The sequence below is a fragment of the Equus przewalskii genome, chromosome 10, assembly GCF_037783145.1.
Source record: "Equus przewalskii isolate Varuska chromosome 10, EquPr2, whole genome shotgun sequence".
Lineage (NCBI taxonomy): Eukaryota > Metazoa > Chordata > Mammalia > Perissodactyla > Equidae > Equus > Equus przewalskii.
In genome coordinates, this window is record NC_091840.1 from 58,162,996 (window position 1) to 58,183,929 (window position 20,934).

At 45.5% G+C, this 20,934-nt stretch overlaps 1 protein-coding gene across 10 annotated transcripts in view; it reads right to left on the reverse strand.

The window, feature by feature from the left end:
* Positions 1–2,526: 2,526 nt before the first annotated feature.
* SPECC1 (sperm antigen with calponin homology and coiled-coil domains 1) overlaps positions 2,527–20,934 on the reverse strand; it is a 283,955-nt gene continuing 265,547 nt past the window's right edge. For 5 of the 10 annotated variants that reach the window (XM_070563540.1, XM_070563547.1, XM_070563542.1 and 2 more), the window contains 2 exons: positions 13,262–13,321; positions 2,527–6,017 (listed from right to left, as the gene is read on the reverse strand). In XM_070563540.1, coding sequence (XP_070419641.1) covers positions 5,928–6,017; positions 13,262–13,321 — 150 coding nt within the window. In that variant the 3' untranslated portion in view covers positions 2,527–5,927. Of the gene's footprint in view, positions 6,018–10,400; positions 10,603–13,261; positions 13,322–20,934 lie in introns of those variants that run through there. The other 5 variants (XR_011523688.1, XR_011523689.1, XM_070563545.1 and 2 more) reach the window with 4 other exon arrangements.

Below are 20,934 nucleotides of genomic sequence, written 5' to 3' on the forward strand. Positions count from 1 at the left end.
CATCTGGCTGGAGAAGAAACCTCGCCCTGACAGGACAAAGTTGAGGGCAGGACCGAGGCAAAGTCTCGCACCTTCTCGGGCTGGGAGGACCTCCTGGGGCCCTTCCAGTTGCCGGGAACAGACCCAGGTAGGTCGTCACAGGCATCGGGATGCTCGTGGCAGAGGAAGAGCCATACTCAGTCCTGGAGAGGCGTTTCGAACTCACATTTAACTCCCACAAAGGTGACCTCCTATGTTTGGGGGAAAAATGATTAAAAAGAAAAAGTGAATGCTGCCACCTGCCATGCCAGTTGATGACCACGTGCCCTAGAACAAGCCTGAGGTGTGGGACGTGTCTGGCTCCCTTCAACCATCTTGCTTCCTGTGGGTCCCTCATTGTGTGTGTGTCTCACCACAGAGCACGATTTCAGTGTTTAAAGCTATGTTTGTTTGTTGTTGGGGTACAGTGTGGCCCCTAACCACAAGCCAACTACTTCAGCTGATGCTCAGCCATCACTGGAGGAAAACTCGACCGTGTTGGGTTCGTTTGAGAGAGAATTTGTAGGTGTTTAAGATGGTATCTTCTTAAGGGGTTTGCAAGGATAACTTTGGCAAAAAGATTTCCAGCTTCCATGCTGACTTCAGATCCTAACTCCTTAAAAAGAGGCAGTCCTCAAAGTTCAGATATGTCGGGGTCCCAGGAAGCACTATTTTGTGTGTCCTCGTAAGGCTGGGGTCAAGGGTCCCCACTAGTGCTGCACTCCTGACATGCCTTTGCTAGTGTCGTGTTAGTCTTCTATGGCCACTGGAGCAAACGACCACAAATTTATCATCCTACAGCTCAGGAGGTCAGAAGGCGGACACTCACCTTCTGGAGGCTCTGGGGAGAATCCGTTGCCTTGCCCTTTCCAGCTTCTTAAGGTCACCCACATTCCTTGGCTTGTGGCCCCCTCCTCCATCCTCAAAGCTGGTAACGCTGCATCTCTGACCATCCTTCTCAGTCACACCTCCCTCTGATTCTCTGCAGCTGGGAGAGCTCTCTGATTTAGGGAGCTATGTGATTAGTTTGGGCCTATCTGGGTAGTCAGGCTCTTCTCTTCATCTCAAGGCCCACAACCCTTAGTCCCATCCGTACAGCCCCTTTGGCCATGTAAAGCACATACACACAGGTTCCAGGGATGGGGGTGTGGACATCTTTGGGAGATTATTCTACCCACCTCAGTCATCTTTTGTGTCCTCCCATTAACGATCAGTATAATCTTTCTGTATTTCCTGGTTATAATTACCAAGCTAAAGAATCAAATTGACCTACCACCGGGCCTCCCCACCCTGCCTTTTCGGGCATGTTTTTCCTACCAAATCATTTCACAGGTCACTAACCAGCCAATGGTTAGCTCCCCTTGGGTCAGGTGCCTCTCCCTGACTAGTCAGCAGGCCTGGAGTTCCCAGTCCTCCGTGGCAGCAGGGAGCCACTGATCACAGATGGCATGACAACAGACACCACGGCGAACATTCACTGTGTGTCAGGCACCATCGGGAGACTCCTGCCTGATCCTGATTCAGTACTTACTGGCTATGACAATACCTAGGGCACCAATGTCCAGGGATGTGCTTCATTCATAGAGGGGTTCAGGCACACAGAACAGGAACCTTCCTGATGGGCCCCAAACTATGGAAGGGATCTATTTGCAAGTGATGAGACACTGGCCATCCATCAAGTGCCCGTGTGCATGTGTGTGTGTGTGTGTGTGTGCAGGCTGAATAGCTGGAGATGGCTGTGGGTGATCAGATGTTGAACCTGGCATCTCCTGGGTACAGCCTCTCCTGTCACCTGACAGCCACAGAGGAAAGTGAGCAGTGGCCGCCGTCCTGGCTCGGGGCATGTTAAGCCCTGATCAGAGACTGTGCTATTCTGAGAAGATGGAGAATCCTTCAGGAGAAAAAGGCCAGTGACAGTGGAGCCTCCCAGGGAGGAGCGGGGCGAAGTGAAGACTCTAGGACGGGCAGCCTCCTTTCCACTCCTGTAGGCAGGGCTGGTGGCCTAGGACACCAGTGAATGGCGGCTTTGGAGTGATGTCTAAAGAACCACGCCTCACCTGATGAATTGGCACACACAGCGTAGCGGTGTCAGAGCATTTGCTCAGCCTCCTTGATCTTGGCATAATCCATCCCCTCCCACTTAGCACCCCCGAGCGTGCGGTTTCCAGGACCTCGGTGAGCACAGCCGACACACGGCGTGGGCCAGCCTGTGGTGCGGGTGCCTGTCGTGCGCACATCTGCACAGCTCTGCAGCAGCCTGCGCCCTGAAGGGGGATTTTCACAGGAGACTGTCTTCACAGCAAGAGGTGTGCGAAGGGGAGGAGGCAGAGGAGCCATGAGGACCCCAGTCCTTTCCGGTAACTTCCGGTAATGCCAGCAAAGCAGCTGCAGTGGAGACAACAGCCCAACAAGGAAGAGGGACATGAAGATGCTGGTTTGAAAACAGACTGAATGCAAGTTTGACATTTTGAGAAAATATTAACAATAAACGGCATGGGGAAAAACAGGTAAATCAGACAGAAACAAAATATATTTATTAGAAATATTACAGAGTCATATACACAGTACACGTTCATGTTAATAGTTAAATACATCTTTGTTGGCACATCATGTCCTGACAACACTGGGACAATCTGGGGTGCTCTTTGTAGATACGAGGCCACAGATGTATCAACTGCTTTCAACTAATGTAGTTAAACAGTGAGCTACTCAGATGTTACAGATTTAGCCAAACTCCAACCTGGGTCAGAGAAGTGAAAGACCCAGTGAACTTGGGCAAAGGAGACATTAAAAAGACTTTTTAAAAAGGTTGCTAGGCTACGTCCTTTCCTGCATATCAGGGGTAGTTCATCGCAAAATGGCACTCAAGCTTTGGAAGGAAGAGCTGCTGCTGGACTGGCACAGGGGGTGGTGCCCGGCCTGCCCTCCCTGGGGAGGCGGGAGGGGGAGACTGGGAGGGCCCGGCCAGTGTTTCTGAGAGGAAGAGAACACTGCAGACACTCGTCCTAGCTGCCTGCGTGTCACCACACGGTTCATCACTTTGGGACACTCTGGATGGTCTCAACAGAACCTATAACATAACAACTGAATGAAGAACAAAAACCAAAGACTAACTTGGCTTCCGAGGAAGTGCAAATTCGCCCACTTCCTCACAGTGCTCACGCCAGGGGGCCCGGCCCCGGCCCGTCAGCCGTCAGCTGGAATTCAAGTCCATGAAACAACTCACAGTGCAGACAGCCACGGTCTTCTCTTTAAAGACTCCTCCACTCTGCTGGGCCTTGCATTTTGCATCTGTCTTTTACATAAAAATTAATACATTTTTTAAAAAAAGGATCTGCAGAACCACCAAATAATTTTAAAGGACTAGGTATTGGCTGAAGAAAGATGGAAAGAAACATGGATACTGCAGCCTCAGGACAGGAAACTGGGGATGACACAATGGCTGGCACCATCCTGTCTTCTCAATTTATCAATTTCCCACATTTGCCTTGTGCTCTGAGCTTTCCAATTCAAAATGGGTCTAAAAACTCCAGTCTGTGGCCCAGCCCCGGCCTGCAGTGCTGGAAGGCCTGACCCCGCAGCCCGTCTGCCTTCAGCCCCTAAACCAAGGTCCCGCAGCGTCACACCTGCCCCCAAACACCACCTGTGTTTCCGTGAGCAGGACACACTTCCTCTGCTGTAATCACGCCCACTGGCCAAGATGATGGTGGTCAAGGAACTTCTGTGACTTATAAAAGTAAATTGCACGTGGCCTTTCTTTCACATGCCATTTCTTTCCTTTTTTTAACCTAAAGGGAGCAGGCTCCAGCGTGGAGGGAGGGGCAACAGCAACACCACCCCTGCAGAGAGAGCTCTGCTGGGGCTCATTCTCAAGCATTTGCGGTAATCACAGAAGAGGCACCTGGAACACCAGATACCTCTCCGGGGATCCCAGGACCTCCACTGCATCTCCCCACGAAGCCCTGTAGGACCCCCAGATTAAACAACAATCCACAGCTCAGCCCAACTACGGGGATATGACTCTTCCCCACTGTGCTGGTGAGCAGCGAAGCATGGGGATGATGAAAATGTACCAGTTACGTCAACAAGACGGATGCATGAAGCAACACAAGGAGGAACCTCCCTGTGGGTGTGTTCACAGGAAGGAGTCAGTTACGTGTGTTCAGACTGCGCCTCCAACTTCCGTCTGAAAACAGAGGGGCCAGTTCCGCGGTTTCAGCACCAAACCCTGCTCTGGAGCGACCTGTGCTCACTGCCCCGCGTGGGGCTGAGATGCACGGGGCACTTTCCTCTCAGGGGCTCTCAGGGAACTTGGCAAACACAGAGAACACATCCTTGGTCCCCTTCCAGAGGTTCTGATTCAACTGACAGGCCAGGCAGGAGTGTGTGTTTTCAACAAGCTCCCCGGAAGGTTCGGATCTAGAGCACAGAGGAGAACCACAGCAGGGCAGCGCGCGGCCTGGGCACGAGGGCAGGTCCCTCCGCCACGCCCGCAGAGGCGGCCTGAGGGGGGCCGAGCTGCCGTCCCAGCACAGGGACCGCAGCCTCCAGGCGTCCACTGTGAACAAGGCTCGAGCAGCCATGCAGACTGGCTTTAAGTATTGACGGCAGTATCGTGACTGGTGACTCGTGGTGAGCAGTCCCACAGAGCGACGGGCACTGACGAAGCCACCTCAACCGCCAGTGTGAACCACACCCTCATCCGCTACGCAACGGGCACCTGTTTTCCCAAGACGAACATCAGAGAGCCACCAGGTGGTTCCTGCGCCGAGCGCTTCCGAGGTGACCATGGCCGCTCCGAGAGCTCTGCCGCCACTCAGGGTGCTGGCAGGTCAGCCGAAACCGCATTTTCTTTTGTTCAATTATAAACAGAGCCATCGCTGCCTCCCCCTAAGGGCTTCCTTTCCCACACAGACGTAAAAGGCCTGCCCAAGTACCGAAAACTAAGTCTTGGGTTGAAATGTTTAAATTTGCTGTCTGTCCAAGAAATACACATCTTCAGCCTGTTTGTGCAAATGCACGAAGGCTCCGGCAGGCACACGCAATTTCACACGAGTGACTTTCTGTTAAGTTCTGCACATGGGACAAATGTGTGTGGGTGTGAACGAGAGTGTGGATAAATGGGGGACGAACAGAGCAGGCGCATCAGCACAGAGGCGGTCGGCCGAGAGGGAGGTCTGCGTGTGACCGCGGCCAAGCACACAGCCATGGGGCAGCACCGCTTCCAGCTGTAGGACTCCCCACGGGACACTGCGGCACGCCACCCAGGGGCTCCTCTGCATTCTCAAATGTTTTTTCTTCCATCCAAGGAATCAAATAAGTAAGTGACGGTGAGATCTAAAAAATGTAATCAAGTTCTAGGTGTTAAAAGTGTTACCCAGAACAGGAGTATACTTCCCACAGACACAGGGCTGCTTGTTTCCAGGCTGCTTGAGAGCTAACGTTTCTTTGACTTTTTGCATTTTGTTGTTTTTTTTTTTTGAGGGGGTGGGGAGTGGCAAGGGCAAGGTTTTTATAAAGGAAAAAGTCAGGATTTTTAGTAAAAAGATGACAGATTTGGAAGTGCCATTTGTCATGAACTCAGTGCAGCTCACGTGTGTAGACACGCAGTGTGACTGGAGATGTCGTCCTGGGGTCGTGGGAATGAGCCGGGAGTAGACTCGGGTCTGGAAGGAGGAAGGCCGTGGCAGAGCGAAGCTTCCTCGACGTACACTCCCAGTGCCTCTGGATGCATGGCGGGTGCACGGCGCAAGCCAGCTCTGCTTCTTCTTTGTGTTGGTCCCCCTGGGTTGAGCCTTCCTCTGAAATCCAGACAGTCGGGTGGCAGATGGAGCAGGGCCTGTGGAAAGTGACCAGGTGCTTCCAGGACAAACTGCAGGTGGTAGCGGCTGCTCTTGGGCCCTCTGGGTTTACGTCTCAAAGTACTTGTAGATTTGGGCCACGTACTGCATCACGCTCTGCCAGTCGGGCCGGTCTGTGTACAGCATCTCACTGAGCTCCTGCAGGAGAAGGGCAGAGGTCACAGGGGACATCACAGACCCCCTTCCCACAAAGGGGCTCATATCCAGGTCAGGGCTTGAGCTGCCTAGAGACCCTCCACCTACATGCACAGAGGGTAGAGGCAACACCAACATGGTGTTAAATGTGACTAGTTAAAAGAAAAGCTTTTTCTTTCCTTTTATTCAGGAGATATCATCCTTTTTAAAAAACATTAGTCATGACCTCCCACCCCTCTCATCTTTTATTAATGTGACAGCATGAAAAAGTTTTGAAAAGAGGAAAGTCACTCATAATTCCATTATTGTAAAACAATTTCCACTTTTCTAAGTTACATTCAAAGATACGCTTGTACCCTGGCTTCCATCACAGTAGACATTCTATCGTGTGCTCTGTGCTTTTTACTTAACGCCTTTTATACACAATTTCCAATGTGGCAGCGCTGCGTCGGCTGCCATTTTAGGGGATGCGCACCGCCCATCGTCGACATGTCATCTCCTAGCACCTGATGCAGTCTGCGTTCACTTCTTCACGTTACAGACTTTGCAATAAGCATCTTTGTGCAGTATTGTTTCCTTCTGTTGAATTAGTGCCTTAAAAATGCAACCACTGTTTTATCAGAATTAACTGTTACCATTTAATGTTCTCTCCCTTAATTTAGCAGGCAACAAGCAAGCAGAAGGTAGAGGCCAGAAAGTGCTAGACAGGAGGGCAAGGTCCTCTGCTGAGCCCCTAGTCAAGCTTTCCTGGAATTTGCGCCACTGAACATATTTAATAATTCACTTTGGGGCTGAATTTGGAGTCTTTTGTGGTCACAAGAGAACGGAGACCCGTTCTGCTGTGGAAAAGGACCCTGAAGAGGAAAGGACCCTGAAGTAAAGCCAGAAGCAGAGATACATGGAAAAATAAGGCTGAATTTAGTACATCTGTTCCTGGGCGGTGACACAACTGGCTGGGCCTGTAACTAGCCACTTATCTTCTGTTTCAACATCTGAACATATTTTATCAGTTCTGCTCCCTGGTTATGCCATAAAACTATCCGCATATCACTGGTCGTGGAAAAGGAGCAAGTGGAACACTCCACACAGATATGCCTAGAACAATTTAAAGAGAAAAACAAAGTTTTCACAGACTATAACAATAAAAACTCTCCTTCTAGCCCAAATACTGTGGTCAGGCCTGTGCACACAGACTCATGCATGAAAAGCTAAAATTCTTACAATAGGAGGGTAGTTACTATGACGATACAGCAGTGATCCAGCATTGAGTATGCTGTTTAGGAGACAGACGAGCTCTAAGAAAGGAAGGAATGCCTACAGATGCAAGAGAGATGGCAAACTTTCCCCTGTATCATAGGAAGGATGTGTCTTCCATCTCCAAGAGGATTCCCAAGTCTGATCAATATTCAGTTTTACTCAGACTATCTTACATGCCTGAACCTAATAATAATTAAATTAAAAAATATTTTGGTACATTGTCAAGATAGTTGAACACATTTGAAGAACTAATTCAGCACATATCAGGAAAGAGTATGCTGCATAAAAATCTGATAATGCATGACATTTACTTGAATTTTTAGCTAAAAACCATCCGAAAAAGAAAACACCAGGCCCAGATGGTTTCACTGGTTAATGCTACCAAATATTTAAGGAAGAAATAATCCCAATTTTACACAATCTCCTCCAGAAAATAGAAGAGGAGGGAACACTTCCTCACTCATTCTATGAAGCCAGTATTACCCTAATACCAAAACCAGACAAAGGTATTAAGGAAAACTACCAATTTCTCACATGAACACAGACACAAAAACCCTTAACAAATATTAGCAAATGGAATCATGATCAAGTGGGGTTCATCTCAGGAATGCAAGGCTAGTTCAACATCCACAAATCAATGTTATTCAGATTAACAGACTAAATAAGAAAAACTGTATGATCATATCAACAGATGCAGAAAAAGTAGTACAAAAAATTCAACCACTATTCATGATAAAAACTCTCAAAAAACTAGAAATAGAATGGAATTTTTTTTTTTTTTTTTTAAAGATTGGCACCGGAGCTAACAACTGTGGCCAATCTTTTTTTTTTTTTGCTTTATCTCCCCAAATCCCCCCCCTGTACACAGTTGTATATCTTAGTTGCAGGTCCTTCTAGTTGTGGCATGTGGGACGCCGCCTCAATGTGGCCTGATGAGCGGTGCCATGTCTGCGCCCAGGATCTGAACCAGGGAACCCAGGGCCGCCGCAGTGGAGCATGTGAACTTAACCACTCGGCCAAGGGGCCGGCCCCAGAATGGAATTTCTTTTACCTAATAAAGAAAACATACAGGGGCCAGCTTGGTGGTGCAGCAGTTAAGTGCACATGTTCCACTTTGGCAGCCCAGAGTTCGCTGGTTCGGATCCCGGGTGTGGACATGGTGCTACATGACAAACCATGCTGTGGCAGGAGTTACACATATAAAGTAGAGGAAGATGGGAATGGGTATTAGCTCAGGGCCAGCCTTCCTCAGCAAAAAAGAAGAGGATTGGTGGCAGATGTTAGCTTAGGGCCAATCATCCTCAGGTGGGGAAAAAAAAATACAAAACCCAAAAGCTGACATCATACTTAAGGGTGACAGAGCGAACACTTTCCCCCTAAGATCAGGAAAAAAGAATAAGGCAAGGATGTTTTCTCTCACCTCTCCTATTCAACACTGTACTGAAAGTTCTAGCTAGTGCAATAAGGCAAGAAAAAGAAACAAACGGCATACAGATTGGAAAGCCAGAACTAAAACTATCTTTATTTACAGATGATATCATTGTCTATGTAGAAAACCCCAAAGAGTCTACCAAAAAATTTCCTGAACTAACATGCAAGTTTAGCAAGGTCTCAGGATACAAGTCAATAGCTTTCCTATATACCAGCAGTGAGCAAGCGGAATTTGAAAAAATAAAAACAAAAATAACCCTTTTAAATGATGCCAAGGAAAAAAAGAGGATCTATATGCAGAAAACTGCAAAACACTATAGACAAAAAACTATGAAACACTGATGAAAGAAATCAAGAAGCTCTAATTAAATGGAGAGATACTCCCTGTTCATGGATTAGAAGACTGCGTATTGCTAAAATGTCAATTCTTCCCAATCTGATCTATAGAATACAAGACAATCACAACCAAAATTCCGGCAAGTTTTTGGTAGATATTGACAAACTGATTCTGAAATTTATAAAGGCAAAGGTACTAGAACAACCAAAACAATTCTAAAAAGAAGAATAAAGTTGGAAGACTTGATTTCATGATTTGTAAAGCAAAATTAATCAAGACAGTGTAATACTGGTCAAGGGACAGAACTGAGATCATGTTATGTGTATTTTACCAGAATAAAAATAATTGGGAAAAAAAAAAAAGGGTAAGGCTTCTCACCCTCGGGAGCTCAGGGTGTTGGGGGGGGATGTAAATAAGCTCTATAAATCAGATAAATCACAACGTAGCACACATACTGTATAGTACTATGAGTAAATTGTGCTTTAAGAGCCCAGAAGGTGGGCACAGCTGTCCTGGTGCGGGGTCACGGGCTGGGTAAGGTGTAGGCTCTGGAGCCAGCCTGCTGGTCTTGACTCTTGTCTACTTCTCACTAGCTGTGTGATTTTGTGTGGAACTACAGGTGCCTCAGTGTCCCACCTGCATGGAGCTTGATCTCGGAGGACTTCTGAGGGGCCCAATGACTCAACACATGTGCTTGGCACGCAGTAAACATGAAAAACACGTTTTTCATGTGATTAAGTTTGAATTAACTCCTTAAGTATCCTTTATAAAGTTTATCTACAGAGCAGGCTCAGTTATGGCTAAGGAACCATTCTGACATCCTCGTAAAATCCTGTGTGGCAATGACCTCCCTCCGTAGGTGACCTGAAGAACTTAATCTGTGTGTGTAGCGACTGTGCTGGTGGACACACTGGCTTACTGAGGAAGCAACACCCTCACAGAGGACATGACCCCGTGTGGGACTGGCCCCTCACGAGGATACAAACACATCACCCCTCAGAGGACACACTTTCTGGATGTTTTTATGGAAATGGTGATGAGGCCCCATGCCCTCTCTCACCTATTCCTGCTGTGAGGAGTTGCTCGCCCCTGTGACATGGTTGCTAAACCTCTGTGTGACGCTGGCTGAGAAGGAACGCTTTCCACAATTGTAGGAATGCTGTAGAGCTTTCACTTATTAAAATCTCATCCTTGCTAATATGCCACACCCAAAAACCTGTATTTACCTGAATATACACATATAAGTGAATTTTTTTCCTAACAATAGAACTTGATCAAAAACTTGGGATTATCACTGCTGCCAATTCTGAGTATTTTAAAAGTGTCGTGTAGTTAAATGTATTATTTTTCAACCCACATCAAGTTACTGAAAAACAAATTTAATAATGTAGGAAGTTTGTATTTTGTTGACAGCATAAACTGGTTAAATTGCTCTCAAACATTCCTAAATGCTTTTGAGATTATTACGTTTGTCAGTAGCTCCTCACAGACATCTGGACAAAGGAAATTGCTGGCTCTGATAATTAGTTCAACAAGATGATCTCATTCACTTCCAAGCTTTCACTGTAGTACATTAGATGAAAAACAGGAAAAAAGGTTAAATTGAAAAAGAAGCAAATATTAACTGTAACACTACAAAGAAAAACGTCTTCTGTGTATAACATCATCTTCAAACAAGCTCTCATTGTCTCTTTGATTCCTTACATAAACTATCTGTTGCTACTTGTTAGCCGTTTAGTGTGCCAGAAGGGAAGATAAATAAGGTTCCTGTTACCCATCTTAGCCAGATGTGCAAGTCCCCTCACTCCTTTTTAAATTCTCTAGATAGAGACATCTGTTTCTTAAAGGTCTGGTAGAATGTGGGTTTACTGGGATTCTTCTGTGTGTGTTTGACTACATTTTCAACAATGAATTCCACTCCTTTAATGGTTAAAGTTCTACTTCTTCTTGAGTGAGTTTTGGAGAAATATTTACATTTAATATTTGAAGAAATATTTTTATTTTTTTAGAAAACTGTCCATTCTGTTTCAAACATATTGGCATAACGTTGTTCACAGTACTAAAATTCCTGTGATAGCTGTACTTTCACTTTTTCATTTCATTCCCTACGTCCTCTGTGGGTTACGGAAGTGTGTCTCACTGTTATTTCAACTTAGATTTTCCTGATTGATAATGAGATTCAACACCTTTTCTAATGTTTATTGGCCATTCGTGAGTTGCCTATTCTAGCCTTTGATAATTTTCTACTAGATTGTTTTTTATTATTGGTTAATAGATACTATTTGTAGATTATCTGTCTTGTCTTTGCTTTTTCTGGAGTTTCATTATGATGTATGTGGAGGGATATTTTTCTATTATTCATCCTGTTCGAGATTCATTAAGAATCTGTGGTCTTTCATCATTCAGGAAAAATTTCAGGCACCATTTCTTCAAATATTTGTCTCTCTCCCATTCTTTCTTTCCTCTTTGTCTGGAATTCCCATTGTACGTGGGATTTAGACATTATCTGATTTTATCTTCCATGTCTCTGAAGCTCTGTGACCGACACTATCATTTGGTTAACCCAACAGTCATTCCCAACCTCTCTCTCCCTTGCAGGCTTCCTGCTAAAGAGGATAAAAAATGTTATATGCTCACTTTCTCAAATTCCCTTGCAGCCGGGGTGGCCATGTAACAGAGTACTGCCAATGAGCTGGAAGGGTTCTAGGAAGCCTTTTGACATCCTTATCAAAGGGGGAAGATGTGAGGCACTTACTCTATCCCTTCTGCCTCCTCCCTGCCCTGCAGATGGGAGTGAATATCTGGAGCCTGGCAGCTGTGTTGAAACATGGAGGAACAAGTAAGGGAATAAAGAGCCAGTGGATTAAAGACGGTAGAGTATAGAGAAGAGACATTCTGGAGCCCTTGATTATAACAGTGAGCAATGAATCAATCTTGAAACTACTTCTAGACCTGTTCAAAAAAAATTAACATCTTTATGGTTTAAGCAACTGTTAGTTGGGTTTTCCACTTCTTGAAGTTGAATACATACTATTAAAAACCCTCTATTATATTTCCCATTTTTTAATGTCTCTGTTTTATGTTCTAATTTCCCAAAATCTGTTTTCCAGTTCAGTAGTTCTCTCTTCTGCTGTATCTCATCAGTTTTTCAACTCAGCTGTTTTTAATTCCACATTTTTATTTCTACAAGTTTTATTTGATTTTTTTCCAAATCTTTTTATAGTACCATGTTCCTTCTCTGTGATTTTTATTCCTTCCTTTATCTCTTTAATACATTTAAATGTAGTCTTCTGTAGTCTCTTTCTTACTGTTTTATTATCTCAGGTTCTGGTAGATGATCCTCTTGTTTGTTGTGTCTGCTGACTAGCTCAAGTAGATCATTTGCTTGAATGTTTTGTAATTTTGGATTGTGAGCACATCTTCAGCAGCCATTACACTACCAGCCCAGGAGACTCCTGCACCCGAGATAATAAACAACCAGTGGCTTCTTGCAGCACAGATATTATAAATTTGAACTCCAAACATCATCTGGCCCAGTTTTCTTTTCTTACAGGAGATTTCTTTTTGGCCACAAAAAAATCTGAGGTGGAGACCAAGCTTCTTTATCACCTCCCTGAACTAGCAGGTGTTTTTTATTTCCTCCTTCACTAAGAAGAGCAACATTTTGTGAGCCTTGGTTTTGTGCAGGGGTCTCAGAACTAATGCTCTCTTTATGGGCGCTCAGGGCCTTGTCTCTTGTTCCCATGTGGGCATTAAATAAAGCCTATACTCATTAGGTACCCATATATTATGAGCCCTCTACCACCAACTCCAGCCCCACCCCTGCCTCAGCTCATGCCTCATGGCTCTGTTTTTCACTTCTCTTTTAACTGCTGTCATCTGGTTATTTCCCCTTCTTTCTTCGGAGCTCAGCTACGTATTGATGTTTTTTAAATTACATTTTATTCAGATTGCGAGGTGACCTGAACAGGAGGGCTTCAATGATAATTCAGTCCACTGTGCTTCCAGAATGAAAAATTATCCACAATGAAATCTTCACTGAAAAAACTCCAAGTCATATGTGGTCACACCAAGTGAATAATTTTATATTAAGGATCATGAGTAACAAATTTTCAGCAAATGGATTTCAATGTTCTGTAAGAAATTATTTAGTAGATGGCATAAAGTTCTTTCTCACGTAATGAGAATTAAGTATCACAAGGATACAAAATAAGATACTTACCAGGCTGGGTTTGATGCCTACACTTTCAGCTGCTTCAAATGCCAACAAGAGATTCCTTTTCTAGGTTAAAAAGACAAAGAGACTGGAATTATCAACTAAAAATACATAGCTTTTGCTAGGAAAGAACACCAACTGACACTCCCATATAGATGATCTCCATTATAAAACATCTAAATTTTTAAGTCAAATATGCAAACAGTGGTCTCAATTTAAGGGAAAAAAAGATTAACAGGTTACAGTTGTCACTAAAAATGACATTACTGATTTGATCTCCTGACTATCAAAGATAAGTTTTTGTTTGGTTATTTTCTTTGTCAAGATTTATGCCATACACATTCTGGTGTGTATCAACGGTTGTTTAACCATGGTGCCATATTAAAAAATTATCACAGTAATATGTGCACATAGATAAATATAATCATATGAAAAACTGTTCCTTCCCCCAATCCTAGTCCTTCGGAGAACCACTTTTAATTTTTCTAATTATTCTGGTGATTACCTCCCTATCTCTGTAACATGCTGTTATCTCTTGATTCCTCAAACAGAGGCATTACCTGCTAACTTCCTCCCAAGATAAATAAGGACTTAGGTATCACATACCTCTCTCCACCCTTTACTATACATACGGCCAATTTTAGTTCATTAGTTATGTTTGTGATTTTAAATAACACCCTTAAACCTCCATTTCTTATTCCATCAATTGTGTATGGCAATTTCTGACTCCACTTTGTATGACAGAAAAGTTCCCCTTGCCTATCCTACTCTTTGTCAAGTTTTACTTTTAAACTGTGAAAACTTACAACAATTTCTTCCTTATAACCACATTTGCATCTTCTGCACTCTCTTACTAGGATGATTCTGAAAACAACACACAGCATTCACACAGCAGTGTGCTGCGATTACACTTCCTTCTCTGTAGCTCCAGTCATGATGCTGTGCCACTCCAAACATTTTTTTAAAAGGATTTTCCTCTTTGTGACTCAAACAAGTGCTTGAAATCATACCACAATTTAATGTGCTCCAGATCTGGACCTTGCCTTTCTTCAAAAGTTTGTATGCTCTCAACAGTTCTGCGTGTCTTGGATTTTTCTTATTGGGAGAAGATCTGTATGCCTCTTTTCATCTTCTGGCTTCTTACTCATCACTGTTACTTATAATTCATAATATTCTCCTAGCAAACTGACTTTCTGTTCTAACACAGAGAGACTGCCCCATATTTGGGCCATAATTTCCTTGCACAGCTTCTCACTTTTTCCTTTATCATACCCTTGAGCTCTTAAACATATCATTATTCTATGAAAACCTTCAGCTCCAGAGTCCTCCAGAACCTCACGTCAATTTTTGGATAATAATTCTGTTCTAGTACATTCTTAGGTTTTCTTCTTAAGAGAGGACGTGGCAGAGATATATTTTCTAGATGCATTCATATATGAAAATTTCTCTTTTCTATCATCACACTTGGTTAATAATTTGGCTGGATGTAGAATTCTAGGTTGAAAATAACTTTCCGTAGAATTTTAAAGGTGCTGCTCCACAATTATTTAGCCCTAATTTGCAGCTTCTTTTTGAGACTTCTTCTGGCTGTTCTCTAATGCGTCTTCATGTGTATGAACTTAACAATCATTTGCCCAAGGCTCCCCACCTCCATAATTTGTTTGAAAGTCATTATATTAAAATTGTATATATTAAATTTTAATTTAGTATATTAAAGATTATATTAAAATTTAATTAAACTGGTTAAGTAAGTATAATTGAGAGACAAGTGTTTCTGTCCATATTCATGTTTTATGTTCCTCAGTAGAATTTGGTTATTTTATGCATTTAGATTTTACACAGTTTTCCATTTCCCCGTGTCTCCCACCTTCTGTCCTTGCCTGCACATCTGGTGCCTGATGACGAAGGGGTCTGCCCTGACACAGAAGCAAACTCTCTGCTCTGGGTACCAGGTCACGGAAAAACCCTAAGACATGGCTATGCACATTTTCTTCTAGTCTGTGGTTGAGGCCCTGGGAAGCAGTAGATCTGTGGTCACCTTGCCTAAGCCGCCAGCCCTCTTCCTCCAAATTAAGGGAATTAATGGGGATGGGCTGGAAACCTTACACTTATTTCTCTAACACTATGTTGAGAGGGGAGCTGTAAATTGGCTCCTGGCTTCCTTCTACTTAGCCCAAACGATTGGCAGCAATCTCCTCTTTTGGTGCTAATGAGGCCTTTGTTGTCCTTACTTTAAAGTCCTTTTGGTTAGTTTTGGGGAGATGGGGTTTCTAAGCCAATTTTTAGGCTACCATTATACCAGAAGTCAAGATACAAATATTTGTATTGCTTATGATATATAATGCCAAATTGCTCTCTAAAACGCTACACCAATTTTCAATTCCAGGAATGGTATGTAAGTGTCCATTTTCTCGCACCCTTACCTGCATAATTACGATTTTTCAAGAGTCTCTGCCAAATGCGGCAGGCTAAAAATAATATTTTATTGTTTTAATTTGTATCCTTTGATTCCTAGTAAGGTCTAAGGAAAAGGCATTTCTAAACCTAAGGTTTTATACAGAATTCTCCCAAGACCCCCTAGCCTGATTCTAATGAAAAAGCTAATGTTTTCTAAACAGATATTGAACAAAGAAGAAAGAGTCTATGTTGAAAAATTTTCTCAAAATATTCTGAAATAGTGTACAGTAGGACATGGAACATTATATAGAGAGAGGTGGTTTTTGGTTCACAAAAATAACTTTTATTGGGTTTGGCAGCAGCAGGAATCAGTGACCAAGCATCGCTCCTCTAATTCTCTTTCGTCAGAACACTGTCGCGGCCGCTGCAGGACGGCTGCCGGCGGACGCCACTCCTGGGATCAGAGAGTGTGCCCAGGCAGGGCTCAGAAGGGCCTCGCCTGGCCTGTGGTGCAGCTCTGTGCTCACAGTGGTGCAGGGTGAGAAGCCAGCAACGGCTGTGGTCTCGGCCCTGGCTGGGGACAAGGGGACCTTCCAGTTCCAGGAGAGTGAAGGGCCCAGCCCGGCGGAACTCTGCTGCTGGCCGGGCTAGCAGGGATCTCACCCGAAACTGATGGGAAAAAGGGTCCCAAGCTCAGAACTTCTCCTCTCACACCAATATTTTGTTTCAGACGCTGAAATAAACACACTCCATTCTATCACCTGAATTCGTGTAGCCTAAGTGGAAGTGAATACACTTTTTATTGAAAAAATGCTCAGACCTGCCATTGCCTGTGACTCACACGCTGTGCCTGTGTATCCCTTTAATGTCTCAGAAGACATTCCTATTTAGAAGAAATTCCTATTTAATACCAATGTCAAACTATAAACATTACAGACTCTCTCGGTGCCCTTCTCATGTATGCGTACATCAAAGACACCCCCATCCACCGAAGGCCGAGCACTGCCGTAACCAGGCTCTGGGCCAGGGCTGACCTCCCTCAGCCTGCGGACTTTGACGTGTGCATTTTCTTCAAATTGGCCGGCTCTCTCTGAAACCCAACTCCAAACACGCCTCCTTCAGGAAGCTTCCCTGCTCCCTCCCTCTCCTCATGCAGGAGCGCCGAACCAGGTCTCACACGTGCTCAGTCGGCTTCACACCGTTTTGGTTTGATTTGCCTGTGCTGACACATTATTTTGAAAACCCTCCTCAGTAACTTTAATACATTTGAGTTTCTCTCACCAAACTGAACGTAAGCATCCCCCGGGGCAGGCTTGTCACACGCGGCACAGGCGAAAACCGTCACTCCACCCACAGTGCATCCACACGGGGCATTCAGGAAGCGGGAAGCCAGACGTTCCTTGGTAACTGGCAGAGTCCTGGGCCCTGGGACACACATCCAACTCTAGCCGACAGGGAGGCTGTGCAGCCGCAGAGATCTTAAAAGGAACATCCCGGCCTTCTGGAGCTGACTCGTTCGTCCCCTCCCAGACCTGAGGTCCCTCACAACCTGGCCTGCGTGCTCCCAATGGCAGCACTGCAGATTAGGGAGAAGAGAGCCCAGCCTACGGGCAGAACACACGGGCCCCTGCACCAGGACAAGAGACGGGGGTGCAGTGACATCTGCTGTCCTCCTGCACTCTCTCTCTGTGGCGGTCCCTGTCCCCGGGCAGCAAGCCGTGCGCGGCAAGCCGTGCGCGCAGCGTATGGGCCTCAGCCGTGTGGGCCTCAGCCGGCAGGGGCAGTGGAGCGCGACAACGGCGTCTCAGCCACTGGGAAGTGACGCCCGCCAGTTAAAAGGTGAAAGCTAACACTTTTAGGCTCGTTATTTTCCAACAGATCTACTGATTCAAGGACAAGGAGCCCAGGCGTGCTCGTGTGACTGTGACAAACGGTTCTCCCTCCCAGGAAGATCCCTGTTTGACAGCGTGGCCTGAGGGCTCGCCTCGCCTGTGCTGCTGACAGCCTTACCAGCTCCAGCCAGGTCTCCTGTTATTTTGAATTGCTCTGTGCCCACCACGTACTCGCCTATATTCGTAACCTCACGTGGAGGCGGCAGGCTGAGAACTGAAGCAGGCGGGAAGCGGGGGACAGGGAGGACATGGACGCGGCTCTGCCTGTGAGGGGCACGATGCACAGGCTGCGTGGACCCCGGAAGCCACACCCTCCCAACCTGTCTGCCCCTCTGCTGGGTCCTCCTCCTCCACCTAAACAACAAGCACTGGAGTCCTCAGGTTGCCCGTGGGCTTCTCTTTGTGCCTCTGTGATTTGTGATTTATAATAAGCACATATCTGGTCTTTATCCATTGTTCCTGGCACAGAGCTCCTAAAATCCTTGTCATTTCCTCTTTAAGAACCATAGGGGCATCTTTTGTTATACTATTTGGGTTTTGTCCTTGGTTCCAGAAATGGCTTCAGAGCAATAAAGGTGAAATAGATGTTTTTTGTTATTCATAACAAACTCCTTTCAACCACACCTGAGTTTCTGTTAATAAGGTGATTTTCCCAAAGCCCCTAGCAAACCTAAGGATGGGGGCTGGCTGCCAGGGAACCTTCCAATGATTCGAGGTCCCACTCCCTCAACCCTGGGGAGGGGAGAGGGGCTGCAGGTTGAACCCATCACCAGTGTTCAATGATTTAATCAATCGTGCCCACGTAATGAAGCCTCCACAAAACCCCAAAAGGGTGGGGTTCAGAGTTCTGGGTTGGTGAACACATTCAGGTGCCATGAGGGTGGGGCACCCTAAACACCAAGGGGACAGAAGTTCCTGTGCTCGGGACCCTTCTGGACCTCACCCTATGTATCTTCTGTTCATTGGTACCCTTTAATATCCTTTCTAATAAACTGGTAATCTAGTAAGTAAACTGTTTTCCTGAGTTCTGTGAGCCGCTCTAACAAATTCACAAAACCTGAGGAGGGGTCGTGGGAGCCTCTGATTTATAGCTGGTCAGTCAGACGCACAGGTGACAGTCTGGATTGGACTGGCATCTGAAGTGGGGGCAGCCTCATGGAACTGAGCCCTAAACCTATAGGACCTAATGCTATCGCCAGGGAGACAGTGTCAGAACTGAGTTAAATTATAGGACCCCAGCTGGCGCTGAGGAATTGCCTAGTGTGGGAACCCCCAACTGTTCAGAAAACTGTCAGTGCAATAGTGACAGCGAGGGGACACACTGACTGTGGCTTCCTTAGAGCCTCAGTAGGAGCCAGGGACTGGGTGAGCCCCACTCCCACGGCTTTAAATACCATCTACACCTGCCCTGTTCAACACAGTACCCCTCATGACATGTGGCTATTTAAATTATAAGTAATTAAAATTAAAAATTCCATTTTCCAGTCACACTAGCCACATTCCATCAGTAGCCCATGTGGTAGTGGCCACCATACTGGACAGCACAGATGCAGAGCATTTCCATCCTTTTGGTTCAGCTCAACGGCACTGATCTATTCACCAACGATGCCCACCCTGGCTTTCTAGCTCTCATCTCCCCGCTGAACTCCAGAGCTGCTATCCTACTGCCTGCCTGACACTGCCACCTGCACACTTCACGATGTCTCAGACTTAACATGATTCACAAGTGAACGCTTTTTTGGTCGGTTTTTTTGTCTTCCAAATGTTTAACAATCCTGTTCAGGCCACTTCACAGATTACACAGCACCACACATAAAAGTGCTCAGAAAGGTGAATACACTGTGATTGTTAGTTTATGTGTCAACTTGGCTGGGCTACAGTAACCAGATATTTTGCCAAACATTATTCTAGATGTTTCTGTGAAGGTATTTTTAAGATGAGATTGGCATTTAAGTAAGCTGACCCTGGGTAGAGCAAATGACTCTCTATAATGTGGGTGGGGCTCACCCAGTCAGTTGAAGGCCTTAATACGAAAAGACTGATCACTCCCCAAGAAGAGGGAATTCTGCCAGCAGACTGCCTTCAGACTCAAACTGCAGCACCAACTCTTTCCTCTGTCTTAAGACTTCCAGCCTGCCCTGCAAATTTTGGATTTGTCAGCCTCCACAATTGTGTGAGCTGATTCCTTAATATAAGTCTCTCTGTTCTGTTTCTCTGGAGAATTTTAATACACAGTGTAAAAAATTACATCATTTTGTTCAGTTATTCTCACCATCAGTGCCATGACCATCCTTTGGACTGTATTTAAATCCCAGTGTGGGATCATCAAAACAGAACTTTTAAACATTTCTATTCCTGCCTCATCTCAGAAAATGATCTGGACAAGCTAGACAGCTGGGGTTGTCTCTGACTCTTTCCTTTTCTTCTCCTCTACAACCAACGAGTCACTAAGTCCAGCTGCGTCTAGATCTAAGACTTACTTTGAATTTGTCTATGTCTTTCCATCTGTGATGGTATCAGCCTAGAGCCAGCTAACGGGCGAAGCCAGGCAAATGCTCTCACATCGACGACTGCAATGGCCTCTCAACTGGCAGCCCCTCTTTCACTCTTGTTCCCTCCCATTCCAATTCACTTTTTTCACATATCAGCCAGAGAGATTTTTTAAAAACATGTATCGTGTCTCTCCATGGTGAGAATCCTTCAGTGACTTCCCACTGTGCTTGGAGCAAAATCAAACTTCTTAGGGCTGGCCCAGTGGCGCAGCGGTTAAGTGCGCACGTTCCACTTTGGCGGCCCGGGGTTTGCCGGTTCGGATCACAGGTGCAGACATGGCACCGCTTGGCACGCCATGCTGTGGCAGGCGTCCCACATATAAAGCAGAGGAAGATGGGTATGGATGTTAGCTCAGGGCCAGTCTTCCTCAGCAAAAAGAGGAGGATTGGCAGCAGTTAGCTCAGGGCTAATCTTCCTCAAAAAACAAACAAACAAACAAAACCCCACACACAACAAAACTTCTTAGCAGCATCCTCTGTGGAAGCCATCCAGGGTCTGGACCCTGGGGATCGTCACAGGCCACTCTTCCCTATGCACTGCACTCCAGCCAGCTGGCCTTCGTCACGTCCTCGGCTGCTCCGCTGCCCCCTCTCCCTGGAAAGCTCCCCTTAGCTCTTTGCATCGCTGGCTCCTTCGTGCTGGTTCTTCAGACACCAGCTTCACCCTCATCTCCTCAGAAAGACCTCCTCAGTCTTCCTGATCTAAATGAGATCCCCTTTTCACTCTCACAGTTCTGTGTTTCTCTCATAGCTCCTCTACAGTTTACAATTATTTACTTATAACATTACTTGTTATAGGTTTACTCACTTGTTTACTGTCTATTTCATGAGGGCAAAG